A 27,424-nucleotide genomic window follows, 5' to 3' on the forward strand; every position below is an offset into this window, starting at 1 on the left:
CGTCACAAAACAATCCTACATTGCACTGCGAGTCGCAATTAGGAAGGGAACACCCCTTTCTAATTGCGAGTCGCAAACCCGTTTTGCAATTCAGTACCAGAGAACCAGTAACCAGGTTATCGAATCGCAAAACGGGGTTTGTGCATCGCGATGTGCTTTTTGCACGTTGCAAACAGCCAAATTTGCTGTTTGCGACGTGCAAAAAGCTTAGTACATGTGGCCCTAGATTGCTTAATACTAACTTTTAAATAAATCATTTTTGAACGTTAATTACATACAAAATGCAATCCTATGGAATAAAAAAAGTATTGGCAAATTAATTATATTATTACTGCTAGGTAGCATCAGCACATACGCACAGGTATTGTCCGCCAGAGTCGACAAGGTACATTTCATTCACCGAAAGCTTACGCACAGTGTTATTGGATGGACTGAAAAAGAAAATAAATTGTTAAAACACACACACCGACTCAATGGTCAATAACAGCATATCAGAATTGTATAATAAACAATTAGGCTCTCATTACGAGTGGGCCAGTAATTCCAATGCAACACATTATGAGTACTGTGTTTAAAAAAAATCATTCCCTAGATAAATTAGGGCAGGTCAAAACTACTGGTATGTACTGGGAGCAAATTCCCAGTAAATACTGGAACGTACAGATTTTGGAGCGGTAACCATGAAAATCTGTAAAATGTGCATGTTATTGCCCAAAAACCCATGCTAGGTGAGGATTATTGCACCTGATCAGTACCAAACCCCTCCGTGTTGGAGCATCAGTGTTCAGTTCCGTATTCCATATTCTGGATAGGGAAACACAAGAAATAGACCAGGAAAACAACAGACTGTTAGGTATGGCTGTTCAATTCAAGCAAGGATAGATTCAGAAATAGAGGCAGGCGGGGGAGACAAATGGGGAGAGAGAATCATAAAGAGCAAGAGAGAGAATTAAATAAAGACAGAGAGAGAAACATGGGGATTCAGTCTACGGAAATCTTAAGCTACCCCTGTCTCTAATTGAGGCGGGCTGCCCCAGGGTTTTATTCAGACAGGACTCTGTTTGCCAAACTGTAGATCAGACCATTAGTCTTGGAAATTGTTGTTCCTTGAATAAATGCAGAGTTTATTCTTGATCAAGTGGTAATGTCTAAATTTGGGGATACTGAACTATCGGTAGTGCCAACAAAATATTATTTCATAAATACCTGTCAGCTAAATACAAGAGACACTATTTAACGTCAGTAACACATTCCAAAAAATAATTGCCATGCTAGCCATAAAAATCCATATGCCATGAAATCCATATGCCAGTAACCAGGCCCAGTTATATACAATTGGTTTTATTGAAAATCCGTTAAATTAATCATTACTAATAACTATGAGATATTGAATTACAGCCACTTTAGGAGAAGTTGAGGCTGTTTGAATATTTACTCCAAAAAGTATTGCTACTTTAGTTTCTTGCTGGTTCTATGTGTATAGAGATCATATTGTGAATACCTAAACTCACACTATGTTATATTAATGCCACAATCTAGGTTATGCTTGTCCAGGAAGAATTAACTAATTGTGTGTCAAACTAAGTCAGCTGCACGTGTCTGACGTATCACTATGACAATTAATACGCTTGTTAGGAGGAACAGCTTTACTCACTAGTTACTATTTGAAAATGTAAAATTTGCTTTCAAATATGCAGTTCGTGGTATTTAATACTATGCAAAAAAAAAATCCAGAACCATTTTGCTTGTTGACAATGAATTTTGCTGTACCTGTGACTAATGCATTGTGGAGTTTACAGCACTTTTGTGTTCACATAGCAGTAAAAAAAATGAAATTACAGTTTGACAGTGTGCGCTCGACAAAATCCTCACAAATTATACCAGACGAGAACCAACCCGTCTTTCAGTAATATAATTTCATACTTGATAAAATTCTTGTGCAAGACAAGACAATGGGCAGTCATATTTTAGCAGCATGATGAAAAATGTTCAAAAACTAATTTGAGCATCAACATTGTCAATGTATCTTTACATTGGCCAGAACTGAAATCATCTTTTCAACATGGACAAATGGTGTACATTTTTCCTAATAAAATTATTTGTAGAGTCTATATAGACTTCATATGTAACCTCACTCATAACAGCCATTAATCAAGCTATTCACTGTATCCAATTAAATTCACCAAGCAGAATGTTACACTTACTCCTGTCTTTAAAAACAAAATGCTACACACTTGTAAAACATGTTGTGACATTAGTAGGATACCTATGTTAAATTGTTTATTAACGAAAGCCGTCCTCACCCCTAGCCATGGAAACAATTCCTTGAAGGTGGTGCCTATGTGAAATAGTTTGATGCAGGAATATTGTTCTCCCAGGAATACTGATATATCACGTACATAGTTTGCACAAAAGAAAGGTCTGGACTGTTTTATGTATATTCTTTTCTAGTACAAACAAAAGTGTAGGACATGCAGCTTCAAAGAGAACTTCTGTGATAGGTCGCTACGCCATATAGTAAGGGATTTCTTGCTGTTTCGACGTACTAAGCCATTTTTTAAATTATCCTAAATGTAATCAAAACATTCGCTACAGCATTTGTAAGGTCACATGTTGAAACGAAGTAGCTGAAACTCTTAAGATCACAGAGAGTGACTCAGCTTCAAATATTTCAACTATGGCTTGAACTCCACTAAAGCAGGTAGTAAAAACATAAGTAATCTAATAATGACTGATCCCTTCATACCTGTAGTGGGCAAGTGCTGCATTCAAACCACTGGCAGAAATCGTCTCAAAACTGGGTCCATCGCTATTCTTCTGCTTCCTGGATCCAAAAAAGGAATATTCCAATCACATCTGTTACAGTATGAATTAGCATTTTGTTTTTGACATTTTTACTGGACCTCCTGTGCTTTTCGAGTGTCTACTATGCAATATTGGTTAACAATATTCAATGTCTGAATTGCACCACCTAATGAAAGTGAACATAATTCACATGTGATCAAACTGCAGATCCAAATCCTTTCCAGTTTCATGTTTGAAATATGGTTCTGCAGTGTTATTCTGAGCTTTCACCTAAACATGTAATTGGAGCAATGCAATTTTGACATTGGATGAAATGCACTGAGACACCTCCCTGACTTGTTTTTGGAAATCACTAATGTTAAGATGTGCTGCTTGAAAATTAGGACTGCATGTTCAATGTCTCCCTTTGCACTACCAATGAGAAGAAAACCCTTTTATGTATAATCACACTTGACTGAACAATGTTCTGAATGCTTGTGTATTGATGATAATGCTGTTATTGTGGTGGTTGTCTTCTGAAATGAATACAAATTATAACAAATAATTGTATATTATGATTCCGATGATAGTATCCATTTTCCACTTCCAGACCTTTTGAAAGATCATTTCTTATAATATTATGTTAACCATTTATCTTTCAGAACTAAAGTGGTAACACCAATATTCAGGGAACAATGTAGGGACCTTCTCCTATGCCTAATGGCAGTGGAATGATGCTTGAGCTAAAGCTGGTGTCCAATAAATAGAGAAAAAACCTGGGGTGTATTCTGTGAAACGTGTTCTATGTTTAACAAACATTTGCTTGCAAGGTGCAGATGTTTACTAAGAAACAACTTTACAAAAAAGTAAAGAATGTTCAAGCTTCTGTCAATGGAACAATATCAAAGAGGCCCCAGAGTGACTTTATCATGAGGAATATTATGTTCCAAATGTTGTGCCTCAGGAGGGTTATCAATATAGCTTAAGCAAATTGTAAAAGAAGTATACTGCAGCAAAGCACAATTCAAGGCTAGACTCACAAATGTGCTCATCTCTACAATATGTAGTCAAGTTCGGAAAGGCACAAAATTCTGGAATGGCCCTGCCTGAGGGCTCACTTCAAGAGAACATGTCTCCAAAGTGAGAAGTTAGTTTTTGAACATTTTCGAGGCCCTGTCTAGTAAGCATTGTGAATGATGCAGATAATTCTTAAACGGATCCTTTTATATACCAGGAAACAGTGGGCTGCCTTTAATAGTTTCCCCGGAGTATGCATTGTATTACTGCATTGTTAATATAGGAGAGAGAGGTAGAGGAGCATTAGAAAAGTTATCTTGTTCTCACCTATAGCATTGGAATGGGCATTGCTCGTGTAAGCCAGACAGACCACATCATGGGCACTGATGTTTAGCACATTTGTTCACGTCTGTTAATCAGCTTCTAAAAAAGGGTAATAGGCTTGATGACACTGAATGACAATTAGACATAGTATCTATGGGAGAGTATTTTAAAGCTAGCAATTGCAGAAAATGTAACAGGTCTCTTTTGACTATTATACTGAGAGTAAATGTGCTGGTTTCCGATGGCAACATTCATTGTAAACACATTGCCAAAATGATCCTAGGGTTCTGACACATTGGGGAATGATCACAAGGATCATACTCACTTAGTTTCCACTTCCTTGACAGAGTATGGGGATCTGATTTACAAAGATTTTCTGTATGATCACAGGCTCCTGACTTACTCCTGAATTTTTAGGTGCCAGAGACAACTGCTCATTTTGAATTATGCCCTAATAGTAATTTGTTACAGTAGGGAGTATTTCCATATCCTGGCACAAACACTGTAGAACCAGCCATTCTGAAGTTCATGCTTTTATACTTAGCTTTGGAATAATCAACAAGCCATTGCTGTTCATCTGCCCAGTTCAGATTAGTCATGTTAGCAGGCATTCAAACAACAACAGATGTGAACCACATCTAGAGATGATTTCGTTTTTCTTAACATAGAATATCTTTAGATAACTTAACATGGCCAATTTGTTTTTTGTTTGTTAAAGAACAGACCATTTACCCTATTAATGTCTGGTTAGTTTTAGTGTGAATCGATTAAAAGAAAACATCCAGTACAACACATTGGCACCAGAGAAGAATTGCATAAAAGGTATGTTATGACTGCCACTTAAGCCTTCTGTCAAGTTTGTTATGGGAACATGGAGTATATGTGCCCACTACTTGGAAGAGCACACACATTTTACACTTAATGCTAAATAACTCAACAAAGCGCACCTCCTGCTTTAAGTACAGTTAAAAAGAACAGCAATGGCTTGACCAGTTTGAATTGTTAGTATCCCATGTTCTATGCATGAAAGGTCTGATATTTAACCTTCTCAGTTCATCTACATAGAGTGCTCCAGATATCTCATTGACTGCTCCTTGTGGGACGTTCTTCTCCAACCACACAAAGTACTGAATTACTGCTATGGCATCCCGGATCTAGAGAACATAGAAAATGGTAAAGATCAGTAAACAGGCAGTGCTTTATACAGATTAGTGCTCTAAATATAAATGCGGTCCAATGGGAAAACGATCTGCTGAATGGATCTAATATTATTCTAACTTAACGCATGTGGTTTGAGGACAGTACTCCTTCAAAACAAGACAAGGGAGAACTACTCTTGAGTCATAACATATTCAGCATCACACATAATTCTTTTTTTTACATGTTTAGATTTTTTTCCTATTTTGAAAAACTGATGTAAATACATTGAATACCTATGAGGTTGCACCAAAGAAATACTTGAAAGAGTGCTCAAGAAAAAAGTGCTTGTGTGTAAAGCAGTTTAGATGAAGGAAGAAAAAAATACTGCAACAAACTGTTAGATACATCCTAATTATAAAGAAGCCTGTCCCTATACATTCATTATTCACCACAAATACTGTAGCATCTGAAAAGCAGGGCAATCATATCATTCATAATTAATCCTCTGTGAAGTCAAAAAACAATCCAGGCTATGATAGATGTTGTTGTTTTGACCCTGGAAGATGCAGATATGGGGCCACTTAGAGCCTCAGGTGGTTCTTCATCAGGAAGGGGTACACATAGAAATTGGGGAGCAACCTGCTGGAAGCTTCATCCAATGTGAGTCACATGTATGTGCAAGGGCCAATTTGCTCCTTCTTTTTACAGATGGTGCAATTGATCCAACCCATAAAATAAGTGAATTGTCAATGTACAGTCTCATAGCCCCAGATGGTAACTGTAGCAAAGCAATGCGGTAAAGTCAGAGATTTCTCAAAGGTTAGTCCGACCTCTTCTATATTAAATGTATCAAGGCTCTCCGTTGGTTCACTCCATCATTGTCAGTGCTTGAGGAGTACCTATCACTGTCCTCAGTCCACACGTGTTGGGGTTCTTTGAGAAATATTTAAGTTCGAGTAATATTAGATCCGTTCAGCAGATCTTTTTCCCACTGGACCCCTTTTATATATAAATGCAACACATTTCTGTTCAATACTGATTAACAGGATCCAAACAGAGGAATCTAAACTTGATGCTTGAACTAGAATTTTGATTACATGCATAAACCTAACAAAGTTCACAAATAGTGCCTCTTTATGCACTGGGAATAGACTACACCTTTGTATTTACTTGAGATCTCCTAAACCATCGTATCTCTCTGTAGGAAAGTCCTCCTTTTTGCCCTAGTCACCCCCAGGTACTGGTGGTTACCGACTCTTGGCTGTGCCCTGAGTACTGCTTACCAGTCCCAGGGCCAGTGCTCCGTGTAAAGTGGATATGCAAATTAGGCTAATTATAATTGGCAAAATTAACCTACCTATAAGTCCATAGTATATGGTAGGGCATAGAGGTTAAGGGACCCCAGCATAGGTAGTGCCCCAATAGGTGCACTGCTGAGGTGCTCAGTGTCATTTTAAAAGCAGGCCTGCCTTGCTGGCTGCTTTTTAATTGAAGTTACATGCAAATTCGACTTTGGAATTAAAAGTAGTTCCAAAGTCTTAAACTACCTTATTTCTGCATATAAGTCACCCCTAAGGTGTGCCCTATGTGCCCCTAGGGCTGGGTACCATGTAACTATAAGCAGGGACCTTATAAATATAGTTTTATATCCCTGGTGAGGTAAACCAGCCAAATGTGTTTATTCCTCATTGTAGTGAATGGCCTCCATAGGCTAGAATGGGGAGACTTTATTTTAATTTAAAAAATCCCCTTAAGTAACAGATACCAGAAGTTTGGTATCAAATTAATTTTTATAATAAATCCCACAACTTCCAGTTGTGGGATTTAATATAACTTGTTCAGGTAAAGAGTTTTAAACTTTACCTGAAACGTTGCCAACTTCAGCCATGTAGTGTTTTTCCTGCTGTGCTCTGATTGGCCAGCCTCTGGCAGCCTGGCCAGGCTGCCTTGATGAGGTGTGAAGTGGCCTGGCTCAGCACAAAGAGATGTGCCTGGGGGAGGAGATCTCCCCTGAGCATATGGGGAAGCAGGAAGGGGGAGGGCTGCCAAACTGGTCTTCAAAGGCAGAGGATGACATTTGGAGCAACCCAGTACCAACACCCTCACATCCTGCAAACCCAGACAATTAGGTGCCCCCTTGATTAGATTAGGAGAGGGCAGGAGAGGGGGGTGTTTAGGATTTTTAGCCACACCAGTGGGTGGGCTCAGCCAGATGTAACCTCCAAAAATCACTTTCAGCCATGATGGATTTTTGAGGAATGTTGCACCCTGCAATTGATTTTTGCCACACTTCCCAAGAAATGGTCATCACAGGGGGAAGGACCCTGTCCCTGATTGGAAAACCAGGACCCCCCTGTTTTTCACCCAGGAGCAGGAATAAAACTGGCAGACCTGCACCCACACCTCAGATCCCCATCAGATTTCAACAATGAAGAACTACAGGAGAAGGACTGCCCTGCTGGACCCCTGGCCTGCACCTGGACCCTGCATCTGGAGGGCTCCGCCAGCTGCACACTTGGGCTTGACCACAATAATTACTTTGCCTGGCTTCAACTGGTTCAAGGAGGGACTTCCTGTTTGCTACAGGTGAAAACTTGCTAACCAGAGTCCCCTGCACCAACTCCTGAAGTAACCAACCAGCTGGCCACTGCCAAGTGGCCAAAAAGGAGTTTGTGCCAGGTGCATTCTGGGAGTTGTAGTCTGCACCCCCAAGGAGCATCTCAGAGCTTCTGGAACCTTGGGGTGAACTGTGGACCTCAAAAGGACCTTAAAAGAACATCTGGAAGAAGATCCAGAAGTTTGGAGAACTTTTGGAAAAAAGCTCAATAGAGGGACCGACCTGCCGTGGCAGCTCTAGCCGGCTTACCTCATCCGCGACCCGGCCTGACTTGCAGGTTCGTCCCAGTGAAGAAAATCTCCAAAAAAGAGACTAAGTCCGAACGTAGGAAGATGACCGGGACCTCCCAGCCAGCATATCCGAGGAGGGCTCCAAGGACGTCGGATCAAGATTCAGGTTTGCCCCGGTCAAAGGATTTTCACCTCAAAAAAACAACTAAGTCCAAAGGTAAAAATCTCCATGAGGGCTCCCACGCTGCGTATCCGAGGAAGAGTTCCAGGAGGTCGGATTGGACTGGCAGGTTCATCCTGCTGAAGAAAATCTCCGGAAAAAACGACTAAGTCCTGAGGTAAACTTTTGACAAAGGCCTCCCGCGGGCTGTAGTCGGCCTTAAACTTTGACTTTGTCCCGGTCGAGGTGTGACAAGATGACCAGATTGGCGCTTTTTGTTTCTATGCACTAGAAAGCAATAATTCTTTACAAATTCATATCTCTGGTTCCCCTTATCCGATTTTATTTGTTTTGGTGTGATTTTAAAGCTAAAAATATTTCCTATTTTTATAAATTGATTTTGGATTTGTAAACTGTTTTATTTAATTACTATTTTGTGATATTTGAATGCTTTATGCTTTGTCTCCTAAGTTAAGCCTTGTCGCTCATTGCCAAGCTACCAAGGGTTGAGCTAGGTTTAATTTACTGAGACCTGACTGGACCTAAGTGGAGGCTAGTTGCCTATTGCTAAGTTCAGGTACTTACCTGCCCTTACCAATAACCCATTTTCCAAAACTCTCTGATAGACGATATTGGACTACAGATAACTCATGTGATAATAATATAAAAACAAGAGAAACGTTAATGTCAGGTGATTGAATCAGGGACCTTTCCTTCACTTTGTTTTTTGAAGGTCCAGAGGTATGGTTGAAGGATGCCCTCTTAAGTGTGAGGTCAGATCATATCAGAAAGAAAAAGTCACTAGACGTGAAAAATACTTTTTGTTCAAGCAGTGGCATTAGGGCTGCACCAAGGCAGCAGAACATGAGCAGCCTGGCTTGAGCAGCAGGACTTGGACTGAAGCATCAAAGGACCTTATAGCCAAAAGAACAGGTGGGAAAAGATGTGACACACTGCAACTCTGGACAGAGTCTGCAGCATGAGAGGATGACCAGATCAACTTGGTCCAAATGGGCACATGTTTCAGAGGTCAGCGTTAACTCCACTATTTTTTTTATTTTTGTACGGTAAGATTAATTTAGCTTTTGCTGCTCAAACTCAATCTATCTTCAGACATATGTTTGGGTAAAACTGTTGCTTTCCTCCTGGTCAACATCTGTTGTACTGGCCACAGACTGTAAGAAATGAACCTCAAGAGAATCAATATAAATTGTGTCATTAGATGTTACTTGCCCCATCAGAGCTACGAAATCTTCAGTAACTACAGATCTTTCAGGTGGAGCCTCCAGGTGAAATACAGGGGTTGGAATGAGGAATAGTGTACTCAGGACCTAAATTAAAGATGCTTTTGTTAATTCCTTATTTCTTAGGAGACCCGCAGGGTCCCATATGTAATGCTCAGTAATACCACACCCCAGCTATTGGTTACTCTTAGTTGGGGAATTATGAAGCCAAGCTACAATGTTTCATAATTGATTCCCTAATAGGGTAACAAAGCACTTGGGGGATGATTCACAAAGGGCCTATACACTCGTGGCAGAGCACCAGCAGTCTTGGAGGGGGGCTAGCATTCATGACAAGACCCCCGCAATGGTAACTGCAGTAGGGAGGTCCAACAATGAGTTCAGGACCCCAGCCACAAGTGCGGGCCCTCCCATCATGATTTCAGGGCCTCAGCCACTACTGCGGAGGCCCTTTGTGAAAAAGGCCCTGAATGCATAGGCACTCTTACTCAAGAAGGCTCTCAACAGAGGTCAAAACATTGCATTAGATGATTTTTCTGAATCTCATGCCACCGTTTGGTAGCTTATAAAAATAAACAATGCAAAGACAATCAGGTTTATCCACAAAGGCAAATTAAACTTTTAAGTGATTTATACATGTAATTTACTCTTACACTTTTAAACAATTTTACTACTTTTGGCTATACACAAAATATGAGTGCAAAGTTACTCAAAAGTGTAAACTTACATGTCTCCACCCCCTAAAGAAGGGACTCGAGCCAAACCTATGAATGTAATTCACTGCTCAAAAAACTGTAGTAAGTCCAACATCACAAATGGCCAACCACTGCAAGTTCATCCCATTGAAAATAATAGACACAGGGGCTTAGGTTTTAAACTCATAGAAAATAAGATTAAATTGATTTCAATTGCTTACAATAGTTAAAAATGTGAATATTTATACCTTAATGCTAAAAGTAAATAAAAATATGACTTGTATTGTTTAACTATAAACAATTGTAGTAATTCTTTTAATTTAAAAACAAAAGTAACAATATCTTTCATTAAAATATAATTAAACTGTTTTTAATTAATTCTATACATCACTATTAATAATTATTAATCCATGACATTTTCATTAATTAAATATTTAATGAAGAATTAGGGTAGTAGTGATGGGGAATCATAGCACTCCTGACACAAATACTTAAAGCAGGTTCCACTCCCTTCACAATTACCCTCAGGGAGCTGGAAAAAGTGACAGAGGCACTGGGAGAAGTCTCCTGCCCTACAAGTTGGCCTCAAGCGGCTCCAATCCACCAGGCAAATGTCCAGTAGAAAGAAAGGCTCTCTGTCCTTTAATCAGATGCTCCACCCATAAAAGAGGTATTCTGTAAAGTACACTGCTCTTCTATGGAGAGGATTCTGAGATAAATAAAAAGAATATTCCTCACTCTGTATAAAAATGATTTGGAACAAGCAGAGGAAGGAGCTCTGGCTATGATAACCTAGTATGATAATCCAGCTTTAATATATCACAACTGAAACCCCTTAAAACAGTATGGACTGACCTACAAAAAGGTAAAAGGAAAGGAGAACTTAGTGGAAATCTATAGAAGCAGTAGTGTACTAAGCATATCCTGAAATAGCAGTTTGTCAAAATTCAGACAAAACATTGATTAGTAAGAAATGAGGTGGGGAGGAGAATTCTCCTTCATAGCCGACCACAGACACACAAGCACAAAGGTTTTGTTCTGACTTACTTTTACAATACTCTTGATTCATTCTTGAATTCCAGTGGTAAGTCTGGAGTAAGCATTAGCAGTACGAGATTATGTCACACACCTACTCACAGCAAAATCTTTGTTAGTTAGGCCCACAGAATCAAAAGCTTTTAGTCAACGTACATAGCTTAATTGACTGCAAAGACTATGACCTTCCCCCTGGATACAAAGTAAAAAGCAGAAACACACTTCAGCTAATTAAAACTAATATATTTTAGTATATTCAGCCACTCACTTCTCCTATCAAGAAATTCCTTGAGAGGGGTCATTTGCCTCAGCCATGCATCACAACCATAATTTTGTGCTTCCCTTTCAGCCAGGATGTAAAAGTCCCAGGAATACTGTGAGGCAACCATGATGGTAAATATATTTAATTCTAAAGAGGTCTGTGCCTCTGCTCCAATCACAAAGTAAAGAGAAAAGGTAAAAATGTTCTAAAAGATGTGAATAGCAGGGGCAAAGCTATCATTAGTTCATCAGGTGCTACAGCATTGGGCCTCAGAGATTTCAGGAGCCCACCACAACTCAATTAGGATTTTCATTTACTACCCAACAGGCCAAGTTGGAAGCCCATTTTCATTCCTTGCATTAGAACCCATGGCACTCTTACTATGCCACTGGTGAACGGAAAGACGGATTTTATAAGATAACATTGTATTAGTATACCAAAAGTGCATGTACACAGAACACTTTGCTGTTTTAATGAAACTTTTTAAATGCAAAATCAAAGAAATTCAGCTGTAAAGGTGTGATTACATGGGAATTCCGAAGTAGGTCCTGTTCCTTTGAATTCTTTACTGCCTTCGTCTTCATCACGGGTGAGAAATTGTCCACTACAAGTTTATCCTGGAGTTAGTGAGAGAACAAGGAATACCAAGTTAGAGGAAAATTCAGTTAACAGTATAATTACTTCAGTGCAGTTTTTATTCTCTCATACTTTCCATATAATTATAGGTTTATGATTTAAGTAATATAAGACTCTGTTTTTGTATCAAAATGATAGTGCTTAGTTTAGGTTTGCTATTGCGAGCATAACCAGGCTGCATTAGGTGACAATATGAAAGAGTGCATGCTTGTTTTGATTTTTAGGAGCTTCATTTGCCTTTGAGAAAATAATTTTAGTTCAGCTGCAAATCATGGTCTTTAATTGCATGTAACAAAATAATGTTTCACTAACTTCCCCAGGAAAGGATGTTCTGATGTTGCAGCATTGTAAGAGCACTCAGTTGAACCTCCATTAACATGTCTATTATATTTACGTGCAGAAGCAATTCATTGTTTTTTGTCATGTTTTGCATTCATAAAATGCACAATTGTGTCTGTGTAACAAATGTATTTAACACCCAATGAGAATATTGCACATGTACCCAATGTTATGCTATGAAATGTGTGTGCTCTCTTTGTCCATAACAATATAAAAAGGACGTGCTATTTGGGGCAGAGCAAGATATTTTCTGTTTACTGCTTAGAAAGGGTTAAATGCCTTTGGTTGGTTCTGAGTTTAGGGCTTGTTTGCTATTATTAATATGATTGTTTGCCTCAACAGATCTATGTCTCTGCTTACGTAATTTCTAAACAGGCACATTACATTATTACACTTATTATCATTTTTGTTTTTTGTAACTTGCCTTAATTGGCTTTTATTATCTGTAATGATACTATTATTTGAATAAATTAACAAATATTGAGAACTGAAAAGCATGTTTGTGCATGTTTTCTTAATGAGTTTCATGAGTCAGTCAGACTCAGGGGAGAAACAAACAAGCATAGTCAAGGTAGATCAAGCACGCCCACAAAAACCTCATGAGCCAGCCAGCCCCAGGGGAACAAGTAAAAGCAAAGTCAGGGCACATTAAATAACACCATTTGAGCATCATCATGGTCATCAAGCTATCAACAAGTATTGAACAACACTCATGTAGAAGAAACCTGTTAAATAATGTAAATTTTTTCACGGTTAGTGGAGGGCTCAACTGTTTTGAAAGGTGGGGGGCACTACTATTCAGAAAGGCCTCAGCAGACCTGCAAGCTCAACAGTACACCCCTCCACCCCTCGCAAGGTGTCCCAACTGGTCTAGGCTTCTCCGGGTGTCACAAATGGAACTGTTGAACCAATTGAGGGGCGTGAACATCATCGGTTGGTTCCCATGAACACTCTTCCGGACCATAGCCTTTCCAGTCCCGCAAATGATAACGTTTTTTATGCACTAACTTGAAATCTAACACTGCTTTCACCTCGTAGTCAGGCTGATTGTCTACCAGTATCAGTGATGGGCCTTTAGAACAATGCATTGTTTCAGATACTGGCTTTAGCAATGATATGTGGAAAACTGGATGACAAGTTAAATTGTGGGGCAACTCCACTTTCATCACCACCTCGTTCACACTTCTGTTGATTACAAAAAGCCTTTTTTTGTCTGTGTACAAATCTTGTATGTTTGCATGGCTAGTCTTATGTTTTCTTGTGCCTGTCTTTAAATGTCGGATAGCTGTGTTAAAAGGCCTTGCAAAGCTAGTGTATTTAAGGTACATTATTGTTTGCAAACTCTGCAGCCCATAAACAATCTGCCCAATCAACTTCTGAGCCTAGAAGATAGCACTTAATGTACTGCTCCATGCATTGGTATACCCTTTCTGTCTGACCATCAGTTTGGTTCACCCTTTCCATCTAACCATCAGTTTGTGAGTACTGGCTAGACGAAAAACAGACATCCATATCTAATTCACGACAAAGACATTTCTGGAATTTGGATACAAATTCAGTTCCCCGATCAGAGATTAAGACAGAAGGCCTGCCATGGAGATAGACAAATGATTGTACAAAGATATGTGCCAATTGAAGTGCTGTGGGCAAGCTCTTCAGAAGAATTAAGTGTGTTATCTTGGACAGATGATCTAACACTACCAAAACAGTGGTAAAGCCGGCCTGTGATTTCAGTAAGTCCACTACAAAGTCTGATAACACTGTATGCCAAGGTGTTGGTGGTACTGAAAGAGGCACTAAGGAACCTGCAGGGGCCTGATGGAAACTTTTCCCTTTAACCCTTTAGTGCAGATTGCACAATCTGCGCGTATGTTGTTGTGTCCTTGGATACTGATGGCCACCAAAAGTGACGCTGGAGAATTTCTAAGGTCTTTTCTTTTTCCAGGATGGCCAGCGAGCTTACTAATGTGACACCACTCCAAGGCATTATTCTGTAAAGCTTTACTGGGCCACATGTGTCAGTCCTTCATGTTAAGTGATATTGGAAGTGTAACCCTGAAGGGTTTCAATAGCTCTGGAACTTTCTTGCTCTAGTCTTGCTTCTTACCACTAAAGTGGCTTCTAATATCTTTTTTCGTGGAAATTATCAAAGGTGGTTCTTCTAAACGTTCATCACTTGTGTGGCCATCTTTGGAGAGCACATCTGCCTTTCCATTTTTTCACCCTGGTTGAAACTGATTTCTGAAGTCATAATAGATAAAGAATTGTGACAAAGTTGTCGCGAGGAGAAGGCCAGAACCGATTTGAGGAGCTGTAGGTTCCTGTTTTCTGTCAGGATTTTTACAGTATGTGAACTTCCTAAGAGGTAGTGCCTCCACTGTTCATATGCTTTTTTGATGGCCAAAAGTTCTCGATCTTCCACAGAGTAATTGACATTTGGGGCATTTAACTTAAGAGAAAAGTATGCTACAGGATGTAACTCTCCAGTGTGTATATCATGTTGTGAAAAAAACCATCACACTGCCACTTGAGAGACATTTTCTTCCACTATGAACGGGCATGAATGCTCTTGGTGTTGTAGAATTGAGGCCCTAGCTTTTAGGTGGCAAAGGCTTCATCAGTTTCATCTCCCCACAAAATCTCCCCACAAAAACTTCACCCCTTTTCAGAGTAACTTGGTGATGGGAGACACAACTGTGGAAAAGTGGTCTATGAAGCATCTGCAGAAACTGGCAAAGCCTAAAAAGCTTTGTACCACTCTGACATTCTGTTATGGCCTTTTTTGGATCCATACAAACTCTGTCAGAATTTAACCAAGATATTCTACTTATTGAACGTGGAAGCCACATTTTTCCAACTTGGTGTAAAGCTTATGTTGGTGTAATGCACGTAAGATGGCAGTAACATAGTTGACATGTTCCCCATAGGAATTGGAAAAAGATCAGGATGTTGTCTTTATAGACAAATGCACACTTATCTATATATTCTTGTAAGGCCTCATTGATAAAATATTGAAAGGCGGTGGGTGCGTTGCAGAGCCTGAAAGGCATGACAAGGTATTCATATAAACTAAATTTAGTATGAAAAAGCTGTTTTTCACTTGTCACCCCCTCAGACTCTTACAAGATGATAAGCCCTCTGAAGGTCCAGTTTGGTATACATTTGCACATTCTTGACCTGATCAATGAGTGTGCCAATTAAGGGTAAAGGGTACCTGTTCTTAATAGTGATTTTATTTAGGGCTCTATAATCTAAGCTCCCTTCCTTTCTTTGGAACGAACAACAGGGGGGAAGATTCTTGAGACTGTGAGGGATTGATAAAACCAATTGCTGACATGTCATCCAAATACTGGCGTAAATGTGTATTTTCTTTCTCCGTTGCTTGTTCTTTGTCTGTCTTAACACAGGTCCATGGAGGTGCAAATCGCCCTGTAGCATATTTTTCAGCTACCTGGGACCCCGTTGCAGCAGCCTTACCGGGTTGCTTGCGTGCAGTTGCAGCAGTTGGTCAAAGCCTCACACAGTGTGAAGGCATAGTGATGGGACATCCCCTAACAGTAATGGTTCCGCATTCAGTTGAGATTTTGTTGACTCAAACCAAAACCCAGCACATGACAAATGCCCGACTTACTAGCTATGAGACAATTATATTGGGGTCACCTAATGTCTTACTGAAGCGATGTACTGTATTGAACCCGGCAACTCTACTTCCTGTTGAGAATACCGAGATTAATAATGAAGAGGAAGTGGAGCATGATTGTCTTGAGGTAACAGAACTATGTACCAAGCCCCAACCTGATATTCAAGATATGCAGTTAAAAGAAAATGACTGCATTATGTTTGTTGATGGATCCTGTTTGAGAGACTCAGTTGGAATGCTGAGAGACGGTTACGCTGTATGTACCATAGCTGGTATCATCGAAGCTTCCTGGCTCGAGAGAGTGTATTCCTCACAAGTGGCAGAGCTAATTGCCCTTACTAAGGCATGCCACGCAGCTGAAAATCTGAGGGTCACTATCTATACTGACAGCAGATACGGATTTGGAATTGTACATGATTTTGGCCAATTGTGGTCGCAGAGTGGTTTCATGACCTCCTCTGGTTCCCCTGTGAAAAATGGTGAACAAATTAGGGATTTGTTACATGCGATTCAGTTACCTCTCGAAATTGCCGTGGTGAAATGCAATGCTCACGTTAAGTCACAAGACTTTGCGTCCATGGGAAACGGCTATGCAGATCAAGTTGCGAGGTTTTGTGCATTGAACTGTATATCGTTCAAGGATCAGTGGGAATTGTTACCGCAAACTGAAAATGACACATGCCTGAACCTTGCATTAAGGGTGGTCGATACACTAGATGAGCTAAAAACACTACAGGGTCGTGCTAGCAAAGAGTAAAAACGCTCCTGGCAAAGAATGCAATGCGTACAAAGAGCCGACGACTTATGGGTTTCAGAGGAGGGGAAATTGGTTTTGGCAAACAGTCTTCTGTCACAATTTGCGAGGCTCTACCATGGACAGGCTCATCTTGGGAGAGATGCAATGATCAGGTCATTCAAAATCGATTGGTGTAACCCAAAGTTCAGACATGCCGCAGAGGTTACCTGTCACAGGTGCATCGTCTGTCAACAGATGAATGCCGGAAAAGGAACTGTGGTAACTCTAAGCCACATAGGGAGAGCTGGTGGTCCATTTAGCAAGATGCAAATGGATTTCATTGAAATGCCTGTTTGTGGAGGATTGAAGTACGTGTTGGTGATTGTGTGTGTTTTCAGCCACTGGATTGAAGCTTACCCCACATGACAGTCTTACAGTTGCAAAGCTGCTGCTTAGGGAACTAAATACCCAGGTTCAGGTTTCCGGTCTCTATAGAATCAGATAGGGGCAGACACTTCGACAATGAGGTGATTAAGCTCTTGTGTGCCGCATTAGACATTGAACAGAAGCTGCATTGTAGCTACCGTCCCAAAGCATCGGGACTAGTAGAGCAAATGAATGGTACCTTGAAATCGAAAATGCCAAAGATGTGCGCAGCTACCAATATGAAATGGCCAGATGCATTGTCCTTAGTGCTGATGTCAATGAGGAACACCCCTGATAAGAAGACAGGACTATCACCACACGAGATTCTTATGGGTAGAGCTATGAGGCTGCCTGCAGTACCTGCAAATGCTCTTGTGAATATCACGGATGATATTGTGTTGGACTACTGCAAGGGTTTGGCTGATGTGATTCGCTCTTTTTCTCACCAGGTGGAAGCTAACACATTGCCACCGATCAGTGATACAGGTCACACCCTGCAAGCAGGTGACTGGGTGGTTGTCAAGAAGCACGTGAGAAAGTCGTGTTTGGAGCCGCGCTGGAAGGGGCCATTTCAAGTAATATTGACAACAACCACTGCTGTAAAATGTGCAGGCGTCCCAAACTGGATACATGCCAGCCACACAAAGAAGGTAACGTGTCCAACTGATGAGGAACTTGAAGTTTCCGACTCAACAGTTCCAGAGAGGAAAGTCTCAGGGCCTGAAAATAGCCAAGAGAGAACTGAGACTGCAGGAGAGCCCACTGAGAACAACCTTGTCCCTCAAACAGTAACCGAGTACGAGAGAGGTGACAGTGTGCCTATCTCAGTAGAGGCAGCAGGAGAACTAAATCAAGGAGAGGTTCTCTCAGAAGCAGACGGATATGGGTTAGAACTCGAACCCGTTACAGATCCAGAAGAAGAAGGCGGCAAAATAATAGAAAGAGATCAAAGTACACCGGCATCCCCTGAGCCAGTTGCAGGTCCATCAAGAGAAAACACCATACTACAAGAGGAGGGTGCTGTTCAGCGTCCTCAAAGGACAAGCAGGAAGAAGACGCATAAAGGAGATAACTGGCCAGAGAAACAAACTGCAAAAGAAAGGAGCGTACCAGGTGAAACAATAACAGAAGAAACAGATACATCCCGAATAGAGGACCTGAGTGAAGGAGAACTGCAAGGTGAACGCAGACTGAAAAGAAAAAGAATTGCAAATAGAAGGTACGCAGGTCCTAGTGGGCATATGCAACAACATCTGAATGGCAACAAGAATTCTTAGCGTTCTGTTTTGATCGAGAAGTACCAGGCCAATACTACGGTACCTGAAGGAACTCAAAGAAAAAGACTTTGTTAAAATTGGAAACTGAAAAACTAAAGAAAAGAGACTTATAAATTACTGGATGCGACACTGATAACCTGATTTGACTTTGAGAACCTGATTATGACAAGCTGCTAACCTGATTTGACAAAGGGGTCCTGGAGTGAGTGAAACGCTGTAAATATACGCAGAGAGAAAGAGACTTTTTGCATCAACGAGGAAAAAAAAAAAAAAAGGAGAAAAGAAAAGAGTTTTATATCATCCTCAAGTTGATTGTTGTTTTGCTATCTGATTCTTTACAGACATGGCCTATAATAGAGGTAGTAACAAGAAGGGTAAGGTGTGTGGTTGGTTGATTCTTATATTAGGTATTGTGTGTGCAATAATAATTGTGGGAGTGATTGTGGGAATGCCGTGGTTGGATAAGAAAGTGACTAACAATGCTTCAAAACCTGAGACTGCAACACTAACGCTGTGGGAAAAGTTTGAGCAGGATGCAAAACACTTGCATGAGGGAACTAACTCAAAGGGGGAACTTTCCACTAATGTCTTCTATCGCTTGCTGAATTAGTACGTTGAGACCATGGATGCGAAAAACTGTTATGTGTGTACCAAGATTCCTTCATCAGTGCAAGAGGGGGTCACTTACCATAGCCTTCCACTAACCTACGGGATAAGTTGTAGCTTGCTATTAACAAGATTCTGTAATCAGGAGCATGTGCAATATTTGTATTCAAAGTTGGATGTTGTGTTTTCTTTTGTGCCCGTGATTGAGTTTCTGAACAAGCTAGCTAAGGAGCATAGTATAAAATTAGTGAGAGGTTTCTTTGAACCAACGCTTACATTTGGGACAGCTTATGCACACCGCAATAATCTGACTTGCTTATTGACACCTGTAGAGAAAAGCTTTTTAGATCACACTGATGATAGACGCAAAGCATTAAAGACAAGATTAGAAAAGGTGCTAGGAAAACGCACATATGCAAATGATTATGCTTACACTGCAATAAAGACGCAAGGCAAACTAGCTATAGATGCATTACATGTAGGAAGGCTTTGTATATATAGGCCAAAATCTGAACATGACACTTTATTTGTGGGAACGAGTGAACGCAGGCATGTGTTTTTGTTTCAGAGTAAATGGACATTCATGTTAAATGGACAGGATCCAGCGATCCCTGGGATCTATTACATCTGTGGACTTAATGCTTATTACCGTCTTCCTAAAGGATGGTATGGGACATGTTATTTGGGAATAGTTTTCCCAAAGATTTACCAGATTGATGACATAAAGCAAATACCTAAAACGTCTGAATTACAACATGCTAGACAAAAACAAGAGACAGCGACTGCTGTCATTGGTGACATATTTGGAGCCATAATTCCTTCAGTAGGGGTTATCGTAAACTCCATAAAGATTAAAAAGTTGTCTACTATTGTGGATAACATGCTGACACATTTTACAGGGGCTATATTCCTGATGGATACTGAACTTGCTGCGGAAAGAGCTATGACTCTTCAATATCGGCTTGCTTTAGACATTCTTTTAGCAAAGAGTGGAGGAGTCTGCAAGATGCTCAACGAGTGTCAATGTTGCTCCTATATACCAGATAATAGTAAAAAGATTAGAGGTATGCTTACTAACTTAACTAAAGATAGTGCAGATTTGAAGGATTTGAAGGAACCTGGAGTGTGGGAGAAATTTGGAACGGGAATTGCCAGAGTAGGGAGCTGGTTTAGCAATATTTGGAATGGGGTACTTGCAAAAATATTAGGGGGTCTATCAATTGTTCTAGCCTGTCTATTAGGATTATGGGGAGCATGCAAAATTAATGATAAAATTAAAAGAAATTGGACAAAGAGAAACAAGAGGAATGAGGAAAGTGAAAGGGAGAAAATGTTAAACGAAATTTGGGAGTGCTCACACAAGGGACAAGATGTTGAAATGCGCATTATGCGTAAAGTGAAAAATTAAAGTGAAAGGTTAAAAGGAAAGGTTTGTGATGACGAACGTCATCAGAGGAGGGACTGAGAGAGCGTAGCTTATATAATCTATATTAACATGAAATGTTTATGAATCAATGTGTGATGATGCCGCATAGAAACTATAATAATAGTAATTTTGCTTAAACATGCACTTGAATTGTGACCATGAGGAGTGGCCACCAATGTATACGTAAAATAATAATAATTACCAAAATGTTTATATTATGTTTAAATAAGTTTATACTAATGTTTGCGTTATTGAATCTGTATTGAAATCCTCATAGGCCTTAAGTTAGCATGAGCCGAAGCTTAGCTGCCCTGGCTCTCATATTAAATGCATTTTTCTATTTTCCAGTGTGCTGACTCACAAGGTGACATGACCCTGCTTGTTCTCTTTCTTCAAACTTGGAAGATGAATGTAACCATGTTAGATCCGTTCCCATCACTTTCTCTCGTTTACAGAATAAATGTTAAAAGTAAATTGAAACAGTGTAGATTAATGTAATGTACAAGGTCATTTAAACCGGTGAAGACAATGAAACTGCTGACCAAAAGATGTGCAAAGAATTATACCGAACGTACCACCTCTGAAGACGTCAATTACGAAGACCAATCAAAGACTTGTAAAACAATATGGGGTGAAGAATTGGATTACCTAATGTACTTTCTGATAGGTTAAAGAAAGTGGGGTATAACAAATGTCCAATAAAATTTTGGGGGAATGTACATCGAAAAAGGGATAAAAGCCCATGTCACGGGGAGTCATTTAGGTGGGTTAGGGAATGCTATTGATTTTATCCAGAAACTCTGTCACTCTGTTTGGTGACTTGGTGGGTTACTTAAAACCATCCTCGCCCTTAGAATTGTCCATTTTACACTTTACCTCCTTATGAGGAAAGTGCCCTTTTGCCCCGGAGCTGAGCACTGATGCGATTTGACTGAAGTCCTGAGGACAAAGACTGAACCTGTGCGCTGACCTAGACAGTGGAGGGTAATTATGACAATGCGATTGTGATTTGTCTGTTTGCTTTTCCTTTCTAGGTACCAACTGCTTGCTTTTGACAGAGACCTTAGCTAGATGTTTTCCAAATTGGTGTTCTAAATTGTTTTGCATGAAGCCCAACATGCGAATGCTAAACAGTGGTTAGGACAGGTGTTCACCAAACTGACGCAAATAGACAAATGACCGAGATTATGCTTTGTTGAACTGACGCGTTATTGACACTCTGCTAAATTGATCTATGTTCACGCCGTGTTATGTTCTGATGTTTGTGATTCTCGCTTTAATGAAAGCTTACCAAAGTTGCCATATCGTGACTATGCTATTATGTTTCTTGGTGTTGAGATTAACACATTTGCTATTAGATTGTAATTAATAGGGAATAAAACTCATAAAATTCTACTAAACAAGGTGTGGTTATTCATGGCTGAAAGGTCATGGTAGCGACTTTGAATTGATTAATGACTTTGACTAAAGTGAAATGCATTGTCGTGATAAATATTGATGACATTATTGATGTATTGATTGATATATTGTTTAGCTATCTCTTCCTAAGGTGTCTCTCAACTGGGTCAAAAGATTCATTGGCCTAAAACGAGTCCTAATGTGTAATAAAATATCATAAAGGGACGCGTTAACAGTAGCATTCAGGTTGCCTGGTCCCAACTCCATCTGGGCACCAAAGCCCTAATCACTATTGTAAAATGACTAGCACCGGGGCATTCCAGGGGAAAGGGGATTGGATGAAAGAGAGAGAGAGACGATTACTCCACACTGATCATCCTTTGGAACCGCTGGACACTCATCTGGATTGCAGTGGCGGTTGGTGGCAAATTACTTTGGAAGGGCACAAAACACATACACAAAAAAACACTAATAACGCACTACTATAACTACACATAACACACTACTATAACTACACATAACACAGTACTATAACTACACATACACACTAATATAAATATAAAAAAACACTTACCTTACTCATTGCTCTGCAGCACTTCCCCATTGTTATGCAGCATGTCCTCCGAGCTCAAAGTCCACAGCCAACTCCCTCATCCAATCAAGGGGCTGCTTTCATGCTGTTAAGCAGCTTGAAAAAAGCATCTTGATTGGCTGAAGAGGGACGGCTCCACGCTCTAAAAGGCTCTGTAGGCCTGTGCTTACTCTCCAACTCAGGTGTCCAAAACAGCCTGGTTGAAGAGGTTTAAATTGTGCTTGTTGGTTTGGCCGTAGCAAGGTAGCTGGTCAAACCAATGTGCGCACTTCAAACTGAAGTGTCCCCTCCTCACTGCTGCCAATCATTGGCAGCAGTGAGCAGCAGTGATGCACTGTCCCCTGCCCTGCCCTTGCACTCTGTTTGCTGGCACAAAGCATAAAAAATAAAATGATAATAAAATGATTTTATTACCATTTTATTTCTGACGCTTTCTGTACAGCAGTGTGAGGGGGCAACACTCCTCTGCTCCCATGGAGGAACTGCTGCTGCTGGGTTGGTTAATATGCGGGGTCCAAAATCAGATCAGCTAATTAGTGACTGTTCTATATTATATGTGTGTGTCTATTTAAGCCTAATGATGTTAGCTTCCAATACCTGTGGTGATCCCCTTTCCCGTGTTTGTTGCTCTCTTCCTCTTTGCTCTGCCTCTGGAAATTTTCTACATGGAGCCTGTAAGAAGAAACGTATTTACATCTCCCTATACCTCCTAATACCCAACCAAACCTTTCTCTTTTCCATTCCTTGCGTATGACCTACCTATATTTCAATGAACGTGAGGCGTCTCTTGCAGTCCTACTAGAGTAGTTGCTTAGGCCACTAGAAAATGCTCTTGAGACAGTACATGGTTCAGGTACACACAATATACTATGTTAGTACATTCAGTAATTAGCATTAACAATACGATGAGGTAATGTTCAAGCACATAAAGAGGAGGGTCTGAACCCAGGAACTCAATGTTAATCGCACAATGATGCTGGACTATGACAATGTTAGTGGCATATAAAAAAACAGCAGGACTAAGCCTGCGTAAATCACACATAAAGAACAACATTCTTACTGTACATGTAACTCCTCAAGGGCTATGCCAACTGAGCTTGTTGTTAATAATCTTACAATGTGTTTAAAAACTCTCAACTCTCAGCTGCAATGTACAGACAATCAACATAAAGAATGCAGGCAATATTTTACTGACAATCAGCATAAAGATTGCAAGCAATGCTCTTGGTTTGTAACATACAGACAGCCAACATACACATTGCATGCATGAACTAGAATGAATGCAATTCAACAAGGACACTGTCTTTGTGAATGGTGCCAGCGCTATCACTAAGAATCAATGGGTAAGTAAGAGGTTATATTCGCATGTGTGCCACGTTCCTGCTCAAGTAGCACTCTAATTTTCTTTCTTGTTCCTTCCAGTTTTCCTGATACTACTGTCTGAAGTCGGAAGAATATCTGGCACAGCAGCCCGAGGCAAGGCGTCAGCTGCCTTGAATTTGGAGCTGTGCTGTTTCTCACAGCTGCGACTAGTCAGGAGATGAGCTGCTGTTCCCAGGAGAATCTCAGGCAGCAAGCAGAGATGTCAAGAACGAGAATGCTTTAAGTAACCACTGTTCCCAACCATGCCCATTGCCTGAGGTCATGCCCACTAAGCCTTGTAAGTCAGTATGCCTCAGGGGAGAAACAAACAAGCAGAGGTACAGTAAATCAACAATGCCCTCTAAAGCCTTGTTAACCAGCCAGCCCCAGGGGAAAGGAGCACAAGCAAAGTTAAGGCACAATAAATAACACTATTTGAGCATCATCATTGTCATCTAGCAGCAAATTATCAACAACTATTGAACAACGCTCATGTCACAATAAACCTGTTAAATAATGTACACTGGTTAATGGTTAGTGGGGGGCATTACTGTTCTGAAAGGAGGGGGGCGCTACTGTTCTGTAGGCCTCAGCAGGTCTGCAAGTTCGGCAGTTTTCTGGTATAGTGCTGTCTTCAAATGCTCCTAGAATTGGAGGGAAAGTCTTCATCCCATTTCAATCACATTTCTATACTTTTAACAGCTAGGTTTGAAAAATGGTACTAACTACACACTGGTATTCTATGATCCGTTTTCAGTCTTCCCATTTTCCAAACCATTCCTCTTTTGATAGGAGGGATTGGAGAATATCACGTTAACATTCTACCTTTAGTGCTTTATTAGGTACAAAGTAGTTTTCTTCTAATGTAATATAGATCAGGAATGCTCCAACTAGGAATGCTCTTGAGTCCTTTTATTAGGGATGGCTCCTCTGCAATGGCGAAGGAGCGTCACCCCATTAGCTCAGAGCCAGCAGCTGAAAAAAAACAATATTTAATTATCGTTTTATTTTTCAGCTGCTGGCTGAGCCAGGGGAGGGGCTGGGCCATGGGCAGAGGGGGAGGAGGAGAGGAGTGAGTGCACTTTAGTGTGCAAGCCAGTTTGGCCAACCGTCTTAGGCCAGCCAAACTGACACGCGCACTTAGGTTTCTCAAGCCCAGCTGTGTTGCACAGCCAGATTGGAGAAATAGCACATAATCCAGTGCACTGTCTGAGCGGTTGACCAAGATGCTCAGGCCAATCCTGATGCTACTCTCATGTTAGGTGCAGGTATATCCTGTGCCAGGATTGCGTGGGAAGTCTGTGCAACACCATCGGGAGAGGAGCGAGGTGGCCCGTGGCAGTGGCAGACTTGTACGTTTTAATAACAAATATTTTATTATTTCCCCCTCCCCAGTGCCCCATGTAGCATCCCTGGAGATTTGCAGTGGCCACCACTGCCTCTTATGGTGTTTACTGATGCACTAGGGGCACAGTTACAGGAGAACAGACTGAGGCAATTACTTACCAGATAAGTGGAACACAAGGCTAAGTTAAACTACACTGGTTCCTGTACACTCATTCGTTAGCCTCTTTTTTAAATAAAAAAAGCCCCACATTTTGAATAGAGATGCAAGACATGGACTTCAATTTACAGCATTAATTGGACAGGTCAGAGAAGCGACATAGATCTAATGCAGGGGTCTTCAAACTGAGGGGGAGGGGCCCCTTAGGGGGGCCTCTAGTGATCCCAGAGGGGACGCCAGGCTCTGGCCAAAAGAAGCATTATGCTAATAACAATGCTTTTTTTAGCTGAAAAAAATGAGCAGCAATAAACCGCTCTGTAATGGGCCATCACTAACATGTTTTGTCATTTATATCTTAGCTGGGAGTGTTTGAAAAAAGGAAAGGGACTCCAAATATTTTTCAAAAAAACCCACTTCTAATAATCACACTGTGGCTAGTTTTACAGGTTAGTAAGGCCTGTCTGGACGGAATAGTATGTGTGGCATCATGTATTTGATTGCAGTTTTAAAACATTAACAGAATCTAACTGCAATGTGTAAATAAGTGTAGACACATTGAAACACTGCCAATTTAACAGAATAATTCCAAAAAATTCTGAGGGGGGCTTGATTATTTCTTTTTTCACTGCGGGGGGACACAGCATTAAAAAAATGTAAGACCTCTGATCCAACCATAAAAAGACCATGTCATGGGTAACAGGTGGTATAAGTACATTATCACAAAAGGCCTACTCTGACAAGTACATAACATGCCCTCTCTGTTTCAAGCATCCCAGAACTGCAACAGCTATTTATATCAGAGCCCCACTTCTTTCACTTATATCTTTTGTTGTAAGGAGGTTTTACTACTACAAAGAAAATTTGGAAATGAATTTAAGTTTATGTAGTTCATCTACTACATTCCTTGTCAGATTAGAGACTACTGTAATTGATGCTCCAGCTTGTCTATGAAATTGTTCAAATCTCATCTTTCTGAGGTTATTGGGCAAAAGGAGCCATTTCAGATTAAATCAACTTTGACTGTAGTAAGTGCTCCAAGATTGCCTAATACTTATGAACCCCGGTGCCACAAATGAGGTGGAGGTATGATCAAACACTGCTGCGTATGTAGACTCTAAGCTATGGTTTACAAAATATCTGGCAAAGGATTGGGTTGAGTATTCCCAAAACTGTGTAATGTGACTTTTTCTGTGCCCTGAAAAGTCAATAGAATTGGCAGTTGTTCTTTAGGATTACAACTATATGCAAATAGTGTTTTGCATCCATTTTCCAATGCAAAAGAAGACTGGTTGAACACATCATCTTCTGGAACCCATCAGTTGAAAGAACCAAACTAGTAGTAGAGCTCCGATAACAGAAAACTCCAGATACATATTAAACCTACTGCGAATGTTAAAAATCTAAGGATTTAACAAATTATTTTAATATCATATAGGGGCATCTTAAATATTTGTTGTCAATGGTTTTTAGCACCGTTAAACATAGAATTTAGTACAGAGACTGCACAGAAAAGTCCAGGCTGCCTCACAATCCCAGGCAGTGGCTAATGTGTGCTTTTTCTCCCTAGTATTGGAAGGGTCTGATTATGAGTCGGGTGGGCCAATTCTAACTGCCTGATACAACAATGGGTTATTTTGGATGTGGGGATTCTGAACCTGATCATACAATGCAAAAGTTAAGCTATTAAAGTTACATTATGCCTGGGGCCTTACCTGACCCCTTTCCATGTCACAGGGTAGCATGGAATACACCATCCTGCCCGCCAGTAGCCTCAACTGGCACATACCACCCTCACAAACCCACCTCTCCTGTCTCAGAATGAGGATACAGCATGCAGATCTGGACCTGGTAATTCCAGGTCCATGTGTTATTCCCACTCACTGTATCCACACACATACATCTGTCCACCTCTTGATTGATGCCTAAGAGTATTTTAAAGGGGGGTGTGGGGTCTCTAGTTTCATGTTTTGCTTT

General features: G+C 40.5%; 1 protein-coding gene across 2 annotated transcripts in view; it reads right to left on the reverse strand.

The window, feature by feature from the left end:
* The window catches only part of XPNPEP2 (X-prolyl aminopeptidase 2), a 327,597-nt gene that overhangs the window by 62,336 nt on the left and 237,837 nt on the right, over positions 1-27,424 (reverse strand). For both annotated transcript variants that reach the window (XM_069212951.1, XM_069212960.1), the window contains exons 12-15: positions 12,036-12,125; positions 5,170-5,279; positions 2,747-2,824; positions 360-431 (exon numbers count right to left, since the gene is read on the reverse strand). In XM_069212951.1, coding sequence (XP_069069052.1) covers positions 360-431; positions 2,747-2,824; positions 5,170-5,279; positions 12,036-12,125 — 350 coding nt within the window. The remainder of the gene's footprint in view (positions 1-359; positions 432-2,746; positions 2,825-5,169; positions 5,280-12,035; positions 12,126-27,424) is intronic.

Source organism: Pleurodeles waltl, chromosome 2_1, assembly GCF_031143425.1.
Source record: "Pleurodeles waltl isolate 20211129_DDA chromosome 2_1, aPleWal1.hap1.20221129, whole genome shotgun sequence".
Taxonomy (NCBI): domain Eukaryota; kingdom Metazoa; phylum Chordata; class Amphibia; order Caudata; family Salamandridae; genus Pleurodeles; species Pleurodeles waltl.